Source organism: Macrobrachium rosenbergii, chromosome 44 (genome assembly GCF_040412425.1).
Source record: "Macrobrachium rosenbergii isolate ZJJX-2024 chromosome 44, ASM4041242v1, whole genome shotgun sequence".
Taxonomy (NCBI): domain Eukaryota; kingdom Metazoa; phylum Arthropoda; class Malacostraca; order Decapoda; family Palaemonidae; genus Macrobrachium; species Macrobrachium rosenbergii.
This window is the reverse complement of record NC_089784.1, coordinates 27045694-27065123: the sequence shown is the minus strand read 5'-3', so window position 1 is coordinate 27065123 and position 19430 is coordinate 27045694. Positions and strand designations below refer to the sequence as shown.

The 19430-nt window shown below is 40.2% G+C and overlaps 1 protein-coding gene across 3 annotated transcripts in view; it reads right to left on the bottom strand.

The window, feature by feature from the left end:
- Positions 1–19430, bottom strand: part of LOC136829451 (uncharacterized) — a 47646-nt gene that overhangs the window by 16919 nt on the left and 11297 nt on the right. For all 3 annotated transcript variants that reach the window (XM_067088107.1, XM_067088105.1, XM_067088106.1), the window contains 4 exons: positions 12061–12288; positions 9628–10179; positions 4806–4877; positions 4293–4356 (listed from right to left, as the gene is read on the bottom strand). In XM_067088107.1, coding sequence (XP_066944208.1) covers positions 4293–4356; positions 4806–4877; positions 9628–10179; positions 12061–12288 — 916 coding nt within the window. The remainder of the gene's footprint in view (positions 1–4292; positions 4357–4805; positions 4878–9627; positions 10180–12060; positions 12289–19430) is intronic.

Genomic DNA, 19430 nt, shown 5'->3' with positions numbered 1-19430 from the left:
GATACATTAATGGGTTTTAAAACAAACCAGTTGCTGTAATTGTTGGTTTTCAAAGCCATTCACAGGCTGAAATCTCTCTGAAATACCTATGAAGAGTACAGTTATTATTACATAAGTGGTTCCTCTTGCAACTAAGAGCCATTAGTCAAAATTTTGGCACCAGAAGTGAAGAGAGTGGCTGTCCTTAAGCCAGTGCTACCAAACAATTTCTTCACATTTTTCTATGTTTGACTACATCCTATATACTGTGAGTATATTTACATGTGGCGAAGTCTATGTTCCTTTCAGTGAACACAGAGGAATACTGATTTTTATAGGACTACCAATTATCCTTCTTCAAACTATTATTCCTGTCTCTCGTTTCCAGGAGTTTTGTAGGTGCAATATGCTTTTCTTGTTTGTTCAAGAGAAGAAAAATAGCTGGTATGCTTCGGCCTACTTTTAGTTTTGCAATTTCTGCACTCCTTACACTCGTGAAAGTTCTGAAGTTTCGATATCAATAATTGCGCTAATTAGTAAACGACAGGTTGATTAGTCACTAACATTAGCTTTTGTTCAGTTCTTTGCTTTGGGTTTTTCTGCACCTCCATCACATTAACATGTATGGGGTCAAAAATATATGAAACAGGCTCCCAGAACTGGAGGATAAAAATTCTCAGATGTACCAGATAAGAAACTGGTCACCACTTTGACTTAATGTCCTAGTAGCATGAGTTCCTGTAGCCTTAAGCACACCATAAGATGCCAGTGAATAAATGTAGTTATGTTCGCTAATAACAGACTGATCCATGAACATTGTGAAATCAAGTAAGTTAATCATCTTTCCATCTTCACTTCTTAAGTACGTTGATTCAGGGGGCACAACTGGACTCTGTTGGCCAGTTGTCTTCCCAGGCTTTGTCCAGCATGGAAATTGTGGAATCCATATTATTACATTCTCCAGGTTTAGTCCTGAATGTAGGTTACATTGCTGAGTAGAAATTCAGGAATCTAATATATCTAAGTGTATCACTAAGCCTTCCTATCATTTGTAGCCTGTGTTTCAGGGTAGTTAGAACTGACTAATCACTTTTTCCCCGATCTGTAAGCTTTTGGGCTGCAATCACAGCATATTTTAATAGTAATGTTTTACCCTGCTTGTATACAACACCATTCAGTTAACTTTACAACAAAGTCTAGCTGCCATGTACAATAACAGAAAAACATGCAGGATGTTTCTTTGATACACATCATAATCTTTGTTGACGAACCACAAGAAATACCAACAAGAATCTCATATGAAGGGCATGGATTTACAAAAGCAAATACTTCAAGGTCTTCATTACCAAGGGACTAAATACAATGACCAGTTTTCTGAGTTAAATTCAGCTACCAGTAACAATGTCAAATTACTGTAAAAAAAAAATTGTTAATGAGACAGTATCCCAAGCAGATACTCTTTCATTGTACAGCAGCTGAAAATTTATGTGGTTTTTGTACCATGGTTAAATTATTCAAATTTAAAAACTTTTCCAATTTAGCAGATGCACAGATTGGGATGCAATCCCAACCCCTTGGACATAGTACATGAATTCCTACTCATTAGTGACCCACATACTCCTCATGCTGTTATGCTTTCTATCATATTGAAGGACAGAACAAAGAAACTTGCATTCATCTACAAAGCTGCCAATGGCCACTATCTTCATCTTTTGAAACAATCCATCAGGATGCTGGCTTGAACTGTGTGTTTCTGATGGTGTTATGAGCATGTCCAGAATCTGTTAATTGAACTCATATGGCAACTTTAATTGAATCTGTCAAGCTGTTTTCATGTCTCTTCACCTAGTGTCAAAACTCGTCTTTCAAACAATGTTGGTCCTATACTGCAGCAAGAGAAAATATAAAATTATGCAAGTCATAAAAATGTTTAAAAACCGGCACCATCCCATATTCTATAGGAACAGGGCATGTGAAAATGCCAAAGAAATTAGCACCTGTTCTCACATTTACTCTGAAATCTGCATACTTTGGACTTTCCAGTTAAGTAGTTTTTTCTTTCCCTCTACTGACATGCTGTAGAACTCTCTTGCTCTTTCTATTTACTCCAACTTACAACCTTGCATTTTTCCAAAGTCAGGTTTATTGCTTCCTTTACAAGGTTAAACCCAACATTTTATTTGTAAACTTTTAATTTTTAAGAGACAGGTTACGGTGGTCACTCAATAACTTCTCTCCTTTTTTGTTTATAATTCTAGGTTACACATGACAAAGCCAACACATCACATTCATAATTAGACAGTCACAAAAAATAAAAAAATATATTTATAAATCTGATCTAGAAATGGTGTAAATAAAGAAATGAGGGTAACATATATCACAGAAAACACCACCACTTATGCATCACAAGGCAGCAAAAGGATCTATGACCTGTGATGCAGTGAGTAAGGGCATCTGTCTAGTGTGGATTACCGTCCACAGAGGAAGATCCACGACTTCCTATGTGTACTGATGACTATTCTTGGCTATTACATTGTTCTGAGCAGTATATACCATTAGTAAAATAAGGCATTTCTTCACTATATGGATACCTAATCAACATTAGTATGATAACAATTCTCAGTTCCATGAATTATGTGGACACTGATGTTTATACCTTCACAAACAGTCCTTCTAGTCTAATTCCAACCAAACTGTCTTTTTTGCCTTTTCATCACTATAAAATTCTAATGACACTTACAAGGTTAGACTTTTAACCTTGACAAATGTTGTAATTTTACAAAAACAAGACAAATTCTTTCATAGAAACCCACTGTTTATGACTAGCCCTTGTTGTGCCACAAAATTGTCCAAGAGGATTCAGTCCTCTTAACGAAAGAATAAATTGGCAATTGGCTGGTAAGACTGTGCATGTTTGGTTGGGGAACAAGGTCTGTATATTCACTTTGCCTGATCCATACACTTTGAGAAATTAACAGAGCCTGGAGGTGTAATAAAATTTTGTTTCTGAAAAATTATATTTGTTCCTCACAAACCCACTCCCTGTAATTTTCCCCAATCTCAAAATAAGTGAGAACTGCACTACTGAAACTCTTGAATTGATTTACTGAGACTTATGGGATCTACATATATGCTCCAAGTACTAACCTTAAACTTTAAAACCCTTTTTTCTCAAAGACATACTGGGAACTAAGTTTATAAACAGGAACCCTGACATGTATGAGTGCAATGAAGAGGTAAATACTTTGCAAACTTTTCCAGTTGCTATATTCCATGTCAGGCCCACTAAGGTAAACTGCAGATTGGGACCTACATACCATATTGCCATGGGCACTCCTATGAGCAAATAGTGTATAATAGGGAAGTACCTATCCAATAAGTGTGAAGTAGAGACAAATAAGCCAAGAATTCGCATGATCTGTTAATCAAGAAAGATAAAGCATATACGCAACTACAACTACAACGAGTAAGGTAAGAGGGAAACTTAATGCGGTACTTACGCCTTACTAGACAACTAAAAACATAATTGGCAAAACCTAAAGTTACAAGTGAATGGGATGAGGGCTACCATTTTTAGAAAATTCCAATTTGCCTGTCATTTGCTAACTATCCAGCACTTGACACCAGCAAAGAATCTGAACTTAATAGATACTATACTATATGCAAGGAATGCAATACAAGCAATCATTAGACCAGAAACAGTTGCTCTTTTCTTTGAACATAATAGAAGGTGCCTAGTTGCATACTTCTTAGCAAGATACCATCCATAACAGAGGGAAAACAATCCAGTCTGGATGATAATCACAAAAGATCTAGGGACTTTACAGGAATAAACTTTCTCAAATGTGCAGAAATAATGAGATGTAGAAATGTCAAAAAGTCAATACTGAACTGGAATGAATATGAAAAACCTTGAACTCAAGGAAAGAACATACTTTTGAAACTTTCTAGATGTATAGCCTCCAATTCAGGAGACACAATGTCTCAAAACTGTTTGTGAAAATATGCTTCTCTTCCTCAAATCTGTGATGTTTCAGATGTGCTAATGCTTGAGAGGCATTGAAACATTTGGAAGATTTATGGCACATGAAAGGGCTCACTATAACTAATGGGTCTGGGTGAAACATAGTAAACTTGTGCTTCTGCTACAAAACAAGTAGCACTTGAGGAAGTAACTTGAAATATAAAATTCTAAAAAATATCTGTTCTTTCTAAAATCTATTTCACAAAACAGAATTATACAGTACAGTATACTGAACATCCATATATCCCCTAAGTTAATTAGCATGAAATGAGGCAGAAATTAAACATACCAGGCTCAGCGGTAATTGAAGTAAAGCTTATAGTCCGTGGCTGACATAATCCCCTTTCATCAACCTGAAAATTACATCACAAAAAAAAAAAAACATTATGTCACTACTGTTATATCATACTTACATAATTCAGAATATGGGATATACAATACAACATATATGCTAACATAGTATATATATCCATATCTTGTTCTCAAACACCTATTTCCCCCTTAAAGCGGTGGTGCAAGGTGTTACCATTTCATTTACAGCTAATATTCACAAGGTGGAGTTGCTAGTCCATACCCTTTGGCATGGATTTTCAAAGGGCTTAAGTGTAAATGGCATCTGGCTTTTGTTGGCAGATACCTTCTCAGTTACTGACTACACCCAACATTTCTTTTACCAGACATCATGATATTTTATTACTAATTTGTTACATGCTCAATAACTAACTAATTTAAACTACTACTAAGTATTACATTACAGTATATTCATTATAATATGTTAGGTATGGAAAAATTATCTTCTTACCTTGGATCCCACCCGACCCCAGTCAGGATCTGTAGCAGGTTCTGAAGTTTCTTCCGAGCAGATTCCCTCTAACTGTAAAAGTAACATCATCAATTCAACAGTAATAATAAGTAAAATGTCAAGGATCATTCACTGTCCCTACATAAAAAACAAATCTGGGAAAACATTTACATGTACAGAGAGAGAGAGAGAGAGAGAGAGAGAGAGAGAGAGAGAGAGAGAGAGAGAGAGAGAGAGAGAGAGAGAGAGAGAGAGAGAGAGAGAGAGAGATACTGTAGGTACTATTTTGTGGATAACCAAAGGAGTTGTAAATAGAATATGGAGTAGCTGATGTTAGAAGATAGTATATAATTTGTACTGGTGAAGAATGAGACTGATGACAGCCTGAAAATACTTTCAAGAGAAGGCAACTGAGACTGAAAACAGATGGTTCATATAAAAACTCAACTGCTGAGTCTTCATTCCTTATTAGTTTTGGATTCCCAAGTTCTTTTTAATTTTAAGAGGTCCATAATTAAATGATCAGTATGATCTATTTTAACTTACAGTAATCATGCCATATGATGGGTTTCAGAGATATTAAAACAACTTACAGAAACAGCAGTTTTTAATGTCAGAATAAATGCAACTTTGGCTATTTTATAGGCAGCTCATCTCCCTTTACCCGCATTTGGGCATGGTCCAACATAGACTTCAGTATTTACACCAGCTTTACTTAATTTGTGGAATAATATACGGTAAATACTTAGTTCAAGATCTATTTTTTAAATACTTACCTCTCCAACATATAGCTTTTATTTCCATCCCAGCAGTAGTTCGACATGAAACAAAAAACAGAACATTCAGTTTTCTATGAATATCCATCTTCTAACCATCTACTTCCCCCACCCCTCACCAGGGGACTGATAAGTGCAAACACTCGTAGCCATTCAGTCTACTTTGAATGTGGGGTGGTAGGGAGGGTTATTTATATAATGGAGAGGTAAGTATTTAAAAAATAAATCTTAAATTAAGTATATATATATTTTTTAAATGAACCTTACCTCTCAGATTATATAGCTGATTCCTATATTTGAAAAAGGAGGTGGGCAAAGTGGAAATCAGCCAACCCTTTAAAGGCTACTTAGTAACAAAATACTTTGTACACACAAGTGTTTGTTTTAACCAGTTAATTCAATCCACAGGCTATTACTACCACCCTAGGAGGATTGTAACTTAGGTACAAGATCCTATCATGAAGGTAGCTGAGGTCTCTTTGGAAGATGCCCCCTTCAGCAGAAGGAGGGGTAGGGTTACTGTGCCGAAACCCTGCACAGCCAACGATGAATAGCTAACAAGTACATCAGTATAAAAAGTTATACTTCTAATACTCAACACTGAGTACCTCCAAGCTTTCCAAAAACGACAACCAAGTTTAAAAAGCAGTAGACCAAAAAAAAAAGGCTACCTGTCGATTCAGGACATAATATCCCCTGCAACAACCAGAGAAGTTAATGCTCTCCAATAATCGTATTTTAATCTCCGCACCATGAGGATAAACCAAAGCAAATACAAGGTTGCCATGTCACTGAGTAACTTCAATATCTTATCCAAGGATAAGTTCTTTCCAGACTGAAAAGTTGTAGCCATTGCTCACATGTCCAGTGGCTTGCCTTTCATTACTGATAGAAATTAACATGAAAGCCCTTAACCAAAGAACTAATGAAAAGGGCATTACATTCCTACTCTTTGGAAGCTCCAGTTTCCAAATAACTAAACACAGAACCTTTACATCAGGTCTAATCCTTTTAGTGCAATTCCAACAATCCTTGCAGACAGTGCTGGACCCCCAAGGGGTCAAGTTCCTCAAGCCCTAGTGACTCCAGGCTAGGTAAAGATACTGTTGTAGGTAGGTAAGGGCCCAGCCCAAAACTGTACTTAGTCCAAAATAATGCAAAGGTAATTGCCTTGAATTTTGCAAAGCTTACCTTATCTGACTAAGATTGTGGCTATCTCACTCTTTTACTATATCTAGGGCTACTGTGAAATTTCCATATAAACTTCTTTATAAGGACCTTATTCTAAACAGTTCAATGGTCGACAAAAAATGAACTGAAAACCGCATACAGATTCCGAGGTAAAGTACATAGCAGACACCTGGGAAACTCCACCTTAACACCTTGAAAAACATCTGGATGTCTTTGTCCTCAAAAGCCTATAGCCAATGCCAACATGGCCCTTTAGCCTTAAAGCCTGCTACCAAGGAGTTTTCTCATGCTCGAGAAACAGCAGAAACCTAACCATGTTGTTTATAAAGGTATCAGTGCTGGAAAAAACTGCTTAGCGTGGGACCATGACTTACACCCTGAGCACTGGTGCTGGCAGAATCTATTACTAGTAGATTCTCTCTCAGCACCGATAATGGCATTACTACAAGATCCCACCTTGAGCTCACCAGAATCATGGGCCATACCATGCAGTCTTCGGCAGCTTGTGGGACTGTGATGAAACCTTTCATCTCTCAGCTGCTTGCATCCATCAATGAAAGAAACTGGAAACCCAGCCTTCCCTAGTCACCTAGGGTGATCAATGCCAAGAGACAACTTACAAAGTTACCCTAATACACTGATGACTTCCTGAAACCTAGCAAGAGTAGGAAAGGCATTACAGTCTAGACCTAACCAGGGAACAGCTTGGTATCCCTGCCCAAGCTAGAGGACCTTGTACTGGTGAACAAAAAATTGGCAAAAAGATGGCTCCCCTTAGTCCCAAACAGGTCCATAACAGGGGATGCCCACAGCCCACTGTCCACAGTCAACATCTGGATGTTGAGCCCCTTCCGTTGCTATTACTGTACTTGACTGAGTACATCCACTAAAACTTTCATAATGAATAATTACCTCCAGTAAGATTATAACCCAGGATGAGGTTGCGTGGGTTAATTTGACCAAATAACAGAAAACGGGGAATAGCATTTACACATAGTAGTGTTCACTCTTCCTTGAACATGAACTGATTAATATCGTCTCTAACAGGCCTACACTATTTGAGTACACTCAAATTACCCTTATATGGCATAAAAGTGTCAAGCTCATTATCTTTAAATAAAGTCCCGTCTGCATTTAACAATCATGAGAAGGGAAAAGTGTCAAAATTGATATTTTTTCTCTCAACCTAAGTCAGGAACAAAAGACTAGTATCTTCAATAAAGAAAAAGCCACCATTCCGCAACAATTCTCTTACCATATCACAGGTCCTAGGACTACCAAGAGAGGGTTTAATTGCTTCAAGGGGCTTTACTAAAGACTCAAAAGGCTTTGGAAGCAAAAAAATTCTCTCTCCACTTGCAATCAATTACCACATTTCATTCAACTACGATCATATACTGTAGTTATCTAATCATAACCTTTCCCTCAGCAAAAACATATCATGAGGGTCAATAAAACTGGAATAATGCCATTATGGCAACTCTTACCTTACAGATTCTTACCAAAAGAATATAAAAAAAAAACAAAAGGACAGACCAACAAAAAACTGAGTACAATCTGTCAAACTCCTACCAAAACAGTGACAGAAATAGACTGACCACCTACGAGTAGAGTGTTTGGGTGGGGGGTGGGGGAAGTAGTATATTCAAAGAAAACCGAGTGTTCTGGATTTTTGTTTCAACCTGTTGAACTACCACTGGCGCAGAAGTAAAAGCTATATAATATTAGTTGTAAAAAAGGAATTTTTCAGATAATGACCTTGGGGAGTTTCTAAACTACTAGTCACTGAAAATGACAAAGTTCTGTGATGGAATTTTTAATAATCTTAACAGTTGAAATTTTGGGACAGTTGTACTGTACTGTGAACTATGACTGACAAGAGCTAATTGGTTTTATTAAGTGACATGACAACAAATCTAAGTCAGATTGAAATTTTGAACCAACAGGATAAACTGCACGGTGTGAACCTTTGCATCTTATGGTTTCACGTGACTAAACACATAATAAAATTAAACAAAATAAAAAAGAACAACTTGCAAACCCTTTTGCCACCCAACACTTGAACCATGGATTACAATCAACATATTTTGGTGTTACTACTCAGTTGGTATTTCACTACAAACAAAAAATAATTTATATATAAATTTTCCTTATTCACCTCATCTTCATATAAAATAAAAAATGTAAAAAATTAAAAAACATCAACTAAAATCGTTAGAACTCCATTTTAGTAATCCAGCAAAAAGAATGTCTAGAGTATATTAGCTACCACAAAAACGATGAAATGAAATAAAGGCAGTCCACGGTTACCGGTGACATCGGTTAACTGAGTTTTGGTTTTATGACGCTTGGTTAACGATGTCATCAACCAGATTTTCGGCGTTGTTAAGCGATTTTTGGCGCCAGTAAGCAGTTTATCGGTGTCAGTAGGGAGTTTATCAGCGTCAATAGGCAGTTTACTGGCACCAGTAAGCGATTTTCAGCGCCGGAAGCAATTTATCGGCGCAAATCGCCATTTTCCACATCGTAAATGCCACTTATTACCATAATTATTGTGATGTTCCAGTTAACAACAATTTTCAGTTATCGGCACTTGCCCGGGAACGGAACCCCCGCCATTAACCAGGGACCACCCATACTCATTAAATAACTCATTTTTACCTCCAGAGCATTTTACGTTTTGATAAATAATCTGCTCTCAACAAGAAGACACATAGAACCATATAAAACTCTAGCATTGTATATGTAAAATATAAACTGTACTTTGACATTTATATTATTAAAACCAAATATGGGTAAATGACATACCACACAAACTACACAGACAAAACAACAACCCAGTAAATAATACTTACAAGTTTTCTCCTTTTCCTTGATGGAGAATTTTTTTCACCATTTGGTGATGACTCTCTAGGTGACCATGGCTCATTTTTAGCCATGGAAAGATCCATTCCAGAAACCTGGGACTCCTCCTGCGTCTCCTGACTGTTTGCCTCTTGACAGGGTAACAAGCGCACATGAGATGATGGGGGTGGTTCTTCTGAGGGAGTTGCAGATCCCTCACTGTGTGAACGAGACGATTCTTTAGAACGGGTTTCTGCCATGTTATTTCCTGAAAATCTCATCCAAGAGGTTTCTAATTCTGAGGATCTACTCTGGGAGTCCCGGTACACTTGTTCCTCTGGTGTATGAGGTCCTGACTGTTCATCTGATGATCTTGAATGTCCCACACTATTATTATCTCCGGGGTGACTGTGGGATGGGGTGGTTGTACTGCCGCTAGTACTATTTGAAGAAGGTGGTGCCATGAATTTTTTTATAGAATTATTAGATCTTATTTGAGACAGTCCCTTCACTTCTAGCATATCGGCAACTTCTAGAACAGCTTCCATCAGACTCTGATGTACCTAAGAAAGTATTAAAAAAATATTGGTTAGGAGTATGTTAACTCCCTATTTTCAGCAATTAAAAATAATATAATAGTTCTAAGAAATTAAGTAAGACACTTACTAAATATTTAATAGGTCAAATAATATGCTTTTACAACTAACATTTTTTTCACAAACCCACTGACCTAAAGTTTCTAAGTTCTCTGCCTGTCACACTGAAGAAGGTATTCCCTACATGCAAATGCTTTATATGTCCACAGGCATTTCCCAACCAATAACCTCATTTTTAGCATGAACTGATATGAGGCAGCAAGACTCACTGGCAGCACTAAGAATATATGCCCTCAAATGTGGAGTTCCAGGTAGCTACGAAAACTCACTTCACATGTAGTGTAGCCTATGTTTGCTAGAATGATGTAAATGATGGGTTTGTATTAAAAAAATCCAATTTTTTTTAGATTGCATTTGTTTGATTACACACCCATCATTTACATTTGCCTAAACTGCAAGCCCATGACATCTAACTGAGAACTCATGGGTTTAAGATAAAAAAAAAAAATCCAATGCTCTAAAGGACAGCATTATAACTGTAGCCTCGATCTTCTTGGTGTGGTAGGCTTGCATTTGCAGGCCATACCAATACAATAACCAAGGCAAAAGAGAGCCATGTTTACCAGACACTGAGGTTGCTATATCATAACAGCTCCCGACATGAAGGCTGTCAATCATTAAAATGACCGAAGGAAGAACTTGATTAGCATGAAAACAAAAATCCATAGCTGAAGTTCTTTGTAACATGTGGAAAAGTTTGACTATGCCCACAACTTGAGTTACCTCAGCTCTCCCCACCGAGAAGGTATCCTAATGGCAGAAAGAGAAGTTCATTCAAGGATGAATCTTGTACCTGTGAGGTCACCATTTTCAATGAGGTGAGATGTGGCTCCTGACAAATCTGGTGACTGTAGTTAATAGATTAACGTTTCATACACATGCTGGGTTGCCTCTGGTTGGTAAAAAATGCCTCTCTGGGTGCTGTTGATGTGTTGTCGAAATCTAAAAAATCTGAGCATGCCATAGAAACATCTCCTTTTGAAGAGTTCATGAGTGACATTCTCACTGCTAACCAAAACAAGTGACTGTGTCTTCTAGCAGATCAAAGCAGCAACAGCATGGAATGAGTTATCAATAAAAAATGTAACAAAAAGTTATCTAACCATGCTGAAGTGGCCTGACAATCCAATTGTTGGTATCAGAAGAGAATACACTGAATAAAGCTGCTAGGAGGTAGGGTGACTAGTTGCGGTAGCCCTTGCCTCTTTGTAGAGACCATGTAAGGGTACATCTCCCTTTTTGGGGTTGCCTCTGTTGATTGGTCATGTCTGCTCTGCCAGTCCTTGAAGTCACTTAACTGAATAACTTGCCAGTGAACTTGGCTGTAGCTGGAGATGAATTATTAAAACACTTATGGGGCTGTCCCAGTCAATCAACTGCAGAGAATCTGATGTAATTAAAAGAATAACTGGTGGGAATGGAAAAAATCAGATGAAAAGCAGTTAATATAGTACCCAAGAAGAACTCTGAACCTTGTTCTCATCAAGACGGACATGGAAAATTAGGTTCTTGTCTACTTTGAACCTAAGGTCTGAGGGTATACATATGGGATGCTGCCAACCAACCAGCAGACATTCTTTTAATTGTTGTATGGATATGGAATGTCTAGGAATCAAGACGAGAACAAACAAGGCAAATGCAAATAATGGGTTTGTGATCAAACAACCAATATTAAATACAACACTGAGAGCTCTGACAAGAGATTATCTGGTGTAAATTTAAAATACTGAATTCACTACAGAATGTTATTTTGATATCCATACAAGAAACATTTATGTTATGCATTACCTGAGTACTTCCTTGATACATATAGTCTAGAAGACAACTCATTTCTCGAAAATTAGCTCCTCGTAACACAACCATCGGATGCTGCTCGGGAGTAATGTCAGAGAAAACACGTTGAAAATAAGCAGAGGTGGATGCTAATATGGCCTGGTGGGCTTTCATGACAAACCCATCATCAGATACCAGTGTAACATCACAAAACTGTTCTTCAAATCTCTGCAATGTAAGTACCTGAAATGCAAAAAAAATACGCTAATTAAATACTAATACAATAATGCCTTAATGAAGGTCTAAACAAGTATCAAAACAGCTGTACTAAAACATTAGGTGCATAAACGTATTATTCAAAGTAACCTTCCTATGGGAATAACTGAAAACATCTATAAATCCCTTCCTATGGGAATAACTGAAAATGTCTATAAATCCTGTCTTTTACTTTCTTTTAATGACAGTGAAGTATAATCTTTGGTCATAACCATTGACAACTTCAAATATGACATTTTTATAATATAATAAAGTTTCATATATCCTTACCAAATAATTAGATAACAATACAGTGAACCACCCGTATTCGCTGGGGATGGGTACCACACCCCCCCGTGAATAGCTAAAATCCGCGAATACATAAAACCCCTCTAAAAACACTTAGAACTGCCCATTTTGATAGTTTAAACACAAGAAAAACCCTGTAAAAATGCTTATACCTGAGTATTTTAATAGTTTTATCACAAAAAGCACATTTATTCATGAAAATTATCTGAAAATACAGTAATTAGTGAATATTTCACAGTGAAAAATACCGCGAATGGGCGAATTTTCCGCAAATAATGGGTAGATATGTTCCATAGAGAAACCCGCGAATACATGAGTCCGCGAATCGTGAGAACGCGAATACGGGGGGTTTCCTGTAGTTTCTACTTTACGCGGCAGCCCAAACATTCGAGATTCGCGGGAGCGCTCTTTTGTTCTGGGTGTAGGTATACCGCCCAGCCCACTATCGGGGAAGAATAGGTACAACGTAGCTAAAGAGCTCAATTCATTTATGCTCTCTGGCCATGAGATGGGAGGAGGGAGGGCTCCGATCATGTAATTATTTGGTAAGTATATATAAAACTTTATTTTATTATAAAAATGTCATTTTTATATAAGTAACTTAACAAATAATTATATCGCTGAATCCCACATTGATTGGAGGTGGGATGAATGGACATATACTACCCCCCAAAAAAAATCTGATATGAAGAATTTGGAATAGAACATTAGCTAGCATCTTGAAATGCTTGTTGTAACCTTACCTGGTGAGAGAGCAACGGCAGATGGGTACTGCCTCTGGTCGTAGCTCCTCTCGACCTGTAGCGGCATGGCGGTAGAGCCAAGGGTCGCCTCTACTTGAGTGGGTGCTTTGCAATGCAGGAGGTAAATTGTAGGTTGCCAAAGCTTACAATCCCAAAGGGTCACATAAATAATATGTGGATATGCCCTTGCCCTGGGCGCAGTACAATAGAACAAAGACCAGATAAAATTAACCTACACCATACAAAAATTTTAGCCAAACCATAAAATACAGATTGGTGACACTCACGACTCAGTGCTCACCAGACTTCGCAAGAAGTACAACTATCTTATTCAAGGAGAGTGGATAGAGGAAAAAGAAGGCGTTCCTTCTATCCTTCATCCCCCAATGTCATGCCGGCTGTGAAGAACAGACCTAAAGTACTGCATTTTTCGTACACCGTTTCAATGTTGTTTGCAAAACTGGAGAGAGAAAGGTTACGTCTGAAAGCCAAAGACATCGCCACGGCTCTTATTTCATGAGCCTTTACTTTACACAAGGGCAGTAAATCATCTTGAACTCCTGAATGTGCTTCCGAAATCATGGATCTAAAAAAGAATGATAATGCATTCTTGGACAAAGGATGGTTGGAGTTTTTCACAGAACACTAAAGATTAGGGGCCAATCCTCTAAGGCTTTTGGTTCTCTCAAGGTATACTCAAAACTCTTACAGGACAGAGGACTTTCTCTTGATTGGATGAACCTAGTACTTCTGACAGGCTTTTGATTGAAAAGGAGCAAGGCCAAGGGTTAGCGGGTCCTCATTCTTGGCCAAAAAATCCAAAATTAGCGAGTATACTGCATTGCCTTGTGAGAAACCTATCCTTTTATCGATGGCATGAGGCTCGCTGGCTCTCTTGGCTGTAGCCAGTGCCATCAAGAATAAGGTCTTCTTCGTAAGATTCTGAAGTGATGACAAATCCAAAGGTTCAAACGGCGACCCTGACAGCCAGTTGAGGACCACATCCAAGTTCCAAGCAACTCCCAAGGGTTTAGCTTGGTTACTAGTATTCAAATGTTTGATTAAATCACTGATGTCTTGGTTCGAAGACAGGTCTACTCCTCTATGTTTGAATACTGAACTCAACATCGCTCTGTAACTCTTGATGGTAGATGTTGTGAGTCCTTTCGATGTTCTCAATCTGCAATTCGGGCCACAGACGTTTGAGAAGAGATATTTCGTTCCCGGCACCACTTCCGAAAAACTGCCCACTTGGATTGGTAGACTGCAGAAGAAGAGTGTCGCCTGCACTTAGCAATAACCTCTGAGAGCCTTTCTTGAAAATCCTTTCGCTCTGACAAGCTCCCTGACAGTCTGATGCCTGTCAGTGCGAGAGTGGATAACCCTTGATGGTATCGGAGGAAGTGCGGCTGTTTGAAAAGACTTCTCTTCTGAGGAAGTAGCCTTGGGAAGTCCGTCAAAAGGCTCAGCAGATCGGGAAACCACTCGTGTGGCCAAAATGGAGCGACTAAGGTCACTGACACGTTGTTGTGTGCATTGAACTTTTTTAACACTTCCCTCACCATGCTGAAGGGAGGGAAGGCTTAACGTTAAGGTCGAGGTTCAACCAGTCCTGCAACATGTCATCTGTTGCCCATGCTTGCAGGTCCAGAGCCGGGGAACAATAAAATGGAAGATGATGGTTCCTTGATGTCGCAAACAGGTCTATCGATGGCTTTCCCTAAAGCTTCCACAGGTCGGTGCACACCTGTAGATTGAGTGTCCATTCTGTCGGTAGGACCTGTTTGCCATGACTCAATTTGTCCGCAAGGACGATCATCCTGCCCTGAATGAAATGGGTCACTAATTGGGTCTTGTTGCTCCTTGCCCATAGAAGAAAATCCTTTGTCGCTTCATAGAGCGTAAAAGAATGGGTCCCTCCTTGATTCTTGATATAAGCCAGGGCGGTCATGCTATCCGAATGAACCGCTACTGTCTTGTGGAAGGTTTGTGTTGCAAAGTGCTGAAGTGCCAGATGAATCGCTTTTAATTCCCATACATTGATGTGGAGGTTTCTTTCAGTAGGTGGCCATGTTCCTGACACCTCCATATCATTGAGAAGGGCTCCCCAACCCAGACCTGAAACGTCTGAGTATAACATTAGGTCGGGGTTCATTGGAGCCAGAGACCTTCCTGTTGTGAATCTGTATTCCGCTAGCCACCACCGGAGGTCCTCTTTTATTTGGGGAGTGATGCTGAAAATGAACGAATCCGGGAACAACTTCCTTTTCCAATTGGCCTTGAGGTAAAATTGCAGTACTCTTGTATGTAGCCCGCATAATGGAATGAACTTCTCTATGGAAGAGAGGGTTCCCAGAAGACTCATCCATGTGTTGGCTGAGCAGGAGTGGTGAGTTGCGAAGTCCTGGACTTTCCTGCGGCAAGTTAGTATCCTCTGTTGGGATGAAAAAGCCTGAAAACTCTGAGAGTCTATAACTATCCCCAAATATAGAATAGACTGAGTCAGGACTAGCTGTGACTTCTTGAAGTTTATTAAAAGGCCTAAATCTTGGGCAAGACGAAGAGTTTTCTGCAAGTCCTCCATGCACTGAGATCTCGAGGGGGAGCACAGAAGTAAATTGTCCAGGTACAGAGAGATGTTTATCCCCATAAGATGTAGCCATTTCGCTAGGGGAGTGAGTACCCGGGTAAAAACTTGAGGGGCCATGGAGAGTCTGAAGCAGAGTGCCCAAAACTGGAAGACTCTGTCCTGGAACACGAATCTCAGATACTTCATGGAGTCCGGGTGAATTGGAATGTGGAAGTAAGCATCTTGCATGTCGATTGTAACCATCCAGTCTCCCTGATGGATGGCCGACAAAACTGACTGATTCGTCTCCATTTTGAACTTCATTGTTTGAACGAAGAGGTTCAGGGCACTGATGTCCAGGACAAGTCTCCATCCTCCCGATGACTTGGGAACCACAAATAGGTGGTTGTAAAACCCCTCCGTGTTTATATCCTCGACTACTTCCACGGCTCTCTTTTCTAGTAGGGCTGACACTTACCGAGATAGGGCCGAAAACCTCTGTGAGTCTACCGAGTAGGCTGTTAAGCTGATGGGAGAGGTTACTAAGGGAGGTTTCTCCCTGAAAGGGATAGCATAGCCTTCTTTCAATACCTTCAGCACCCACAGCTCCACATTCTTCTTTTTCCATTCTGTCCAGAAATGGGAAAGTCTTGCTCCCACTGGAACACGGAGGACAGACATCTCATTTTCGAGGTGTTGTCTTGTTAATGGGTTTCCTAGTTGGTCTGGAAGTTCGGAGGTTGGCTCTAGGTTGGGACTGGAAACGACCTCTAGAACCTCGAAAGGGCTGTTGCTGCAGGGGCGACGACATTCTAGTAGTTGTGCTTGCAGTGGCTCGTGAGGGGAACTTAACTTAGTCCTTCTGGTGGATTGAGTGAGGAGGTCCTGAGTTGACTTCTTCTGTAGCTACACTGAATCCCATTCCAGAGTGTCCTGTGGGAACAGACTATTCTTGTCCAGGGGTGCAAAAAGAAGCGAAGAACGTTGCGATGGGGTGACTCCCTTTGTCCTGTACGAGCACCACAAATCTCGTTTCTTGAGGACTCCTGTTGTGAAGATGGCTGCTAGCTCTAGTGCGCCATCTCTTACGGCTCTATCAGCGCACCCCAGTACTCCCAGCCAGTCCGATGCGAAGTTCTCTTGAAGGGACGTACAGTCTTCTATTTTGTTGGCTAGGGGCCCCACCGTCCAGTCCAGAAAACTAAAGATCTTGAGGACTTTAAATATGTCTTTAAGCCGATGGTCTAATTCCGAGGCTGTGAAGAGAATTCTGGCAGACGAGAAAGCAGAGCAACGAGAAGTATCTATGATACTGGAGAAGTCCCCTTGAGAGGAGGCAGAAACTCCCAAGTTCTCCAGCTGCATAAGACAGATACTTCTGCCTTATCAAATGAGAGGGAGGCGAACAGAAAACCGCCTTCACGACTTCCCTCTTCTCTGCTAGCCAGGAATCCATGTGGCCAAAAGCTTTCTTCGACGACGAAGACAACACCATACGTGGCAGTCTGGCAGTACCTGGTGGTTGTCGCATCAAGTAGGCCGAATCCGGTGATAAAGGGATGACTGGAGAGAAGAACGAAGGGTAACAGACCAGGATAAACCTGAGCAGTGCCGAGCAATGAGAGGCAGGTTGCTCCTCTTCTGCAGGTTCCTTGACGGACAAAGCGGGTGATCCTGGGGGTTCCACAGTGTCTTGCACTACCGGAGTTGCTTTTGAAGAAGGCTCAACACTTTATCAAGCCGAAGTTGAAGCGGCGCCAACAAAAGATCTTGAGCAGCAGATGGAAATTCTCGAGGCATCCAACACTGGAAAATCTCCTTGCGGGATCGTGAAGAAATTAGAAGTAGGGTGGACTGTGAGCGAGGCGCCCACGACTGGATGCATGGACGTTGGGCGCTCGGCACCTGGGCTTTTGGCAATCTGACGTTCATGCTCCAAGCGGTCAAACACAGGCTCTTCTAACTTGGGATCTGGGCACCCACGAACAGGAAAGGTGGAAGCTGCGCGCTCATGCAATGGGCGCTCGGACGAAGTGCGCTCATACGATGGGTGCACTAGAGACGAAAGCTCAGACACCGAACGATCTTCAGGTTGGCGAGGCGAATCTGAATCCAAGGAAGCCCCTGGCCTTTTCAATGGCCTAGAAACTTTGGCAAAACGGTCACTGCGTTTCTTTGATGTGGGAGAATCTGAATCGCTTGAAGAAAGGGCATGCACATCCATTTGAACACCTTTCCAGCAGGGTTCTTCCGCAGCCTGGAATTGGTGGACAACAGGCTCATGGACAAACCCCACCAACCTCCCTTGGACTGCCAGTTTGCTTTCTCCCAGGCTGACAAGGGGAGTTTAGTAGGGACCTTGGTCTAGGAGTATCAGTGGGATGAACAGCCGCCACCTCCACTGACACTTCACTCGATGCTCCATTACTAAATTTGTTCATTAGGACCTTCACAGAGTTTCCAATCTGGGAAACAGTATTGACAAGTAAATTAAATTTTTGATCTACCCGTGCTTCTAAGCTGGCAATAGCACTGGGCTCAGCAGAATGAGAGCTAGATAATAGAGTGACAGGAAAAGCTGGAAGACTGAAAATGGGAGAAAAAACTGTCACAGGCATTGAAGGGATAGGCATAACATCAATATCAACTCCTGCTTCAGCCCTAGCTGTAGCTTTTCTAATTCGGTCACGCTGCAATTTGTCTAAGTGTGTCTCTAAAGTCTTCCATTTACCCTTATCCCAGTCTTCACATTTGTCACAGTTCAATTCTGGAGAACAAATCTGTTCCCTACAAGTACAACAAATGGTATGCGAGTCATATTTGGCAGAAGTGAGTCTAGTTTTGCAGCCTTTGCTACAGTACCTAATGCTAGACAAACTAGAGTCAGACATGATGGACAAAATTTCAATAGATAAGTCACAATCAAAGGAATTCCAAATTCTAGCTAAGCTAAATAGCTGCGCTACCAAAAGCAATGAGTACTTCACCAAAAACGATCTCCGACCATCAGGCATAAACGAAACAGGAGCTGCTAATAACTTGTGTTCAGTCAATAACTGGCAGAAACGAATTGAGCTCTTTAGCTACGTTGTACCTATTCTTCCCCAATAGTGTGCGGGGCGGTATACCTACACCCAAAACAAAAGAGCACTACCGCGAATTTCGAATTTTGAGCTGCCGCATAAAGTAGAAACTATAGCTATGTAATTATTTGGTAAGTTACTTATATAAAAATGCATAACAAGGATAAATTTTCTACAATATGGACAGCAAAAACAACAGTATCACACACTGATAAGAATTTACACAAAAAGGGAATACAAGCAGTCCCTGGTTATCATAGCATGACGATAACTGAAAATCGGCACCAATACCCAATTATCAGCACCGATGTGCAGAAATCGGTGATTTTCGGTGCCGAAAATTGGCAATTTTCCTCATTAGACAAGCGCCATAAAACCAGATCGATGATAACCGAGCCCACCAATAACCTGGGGCTGCCTGTAGAA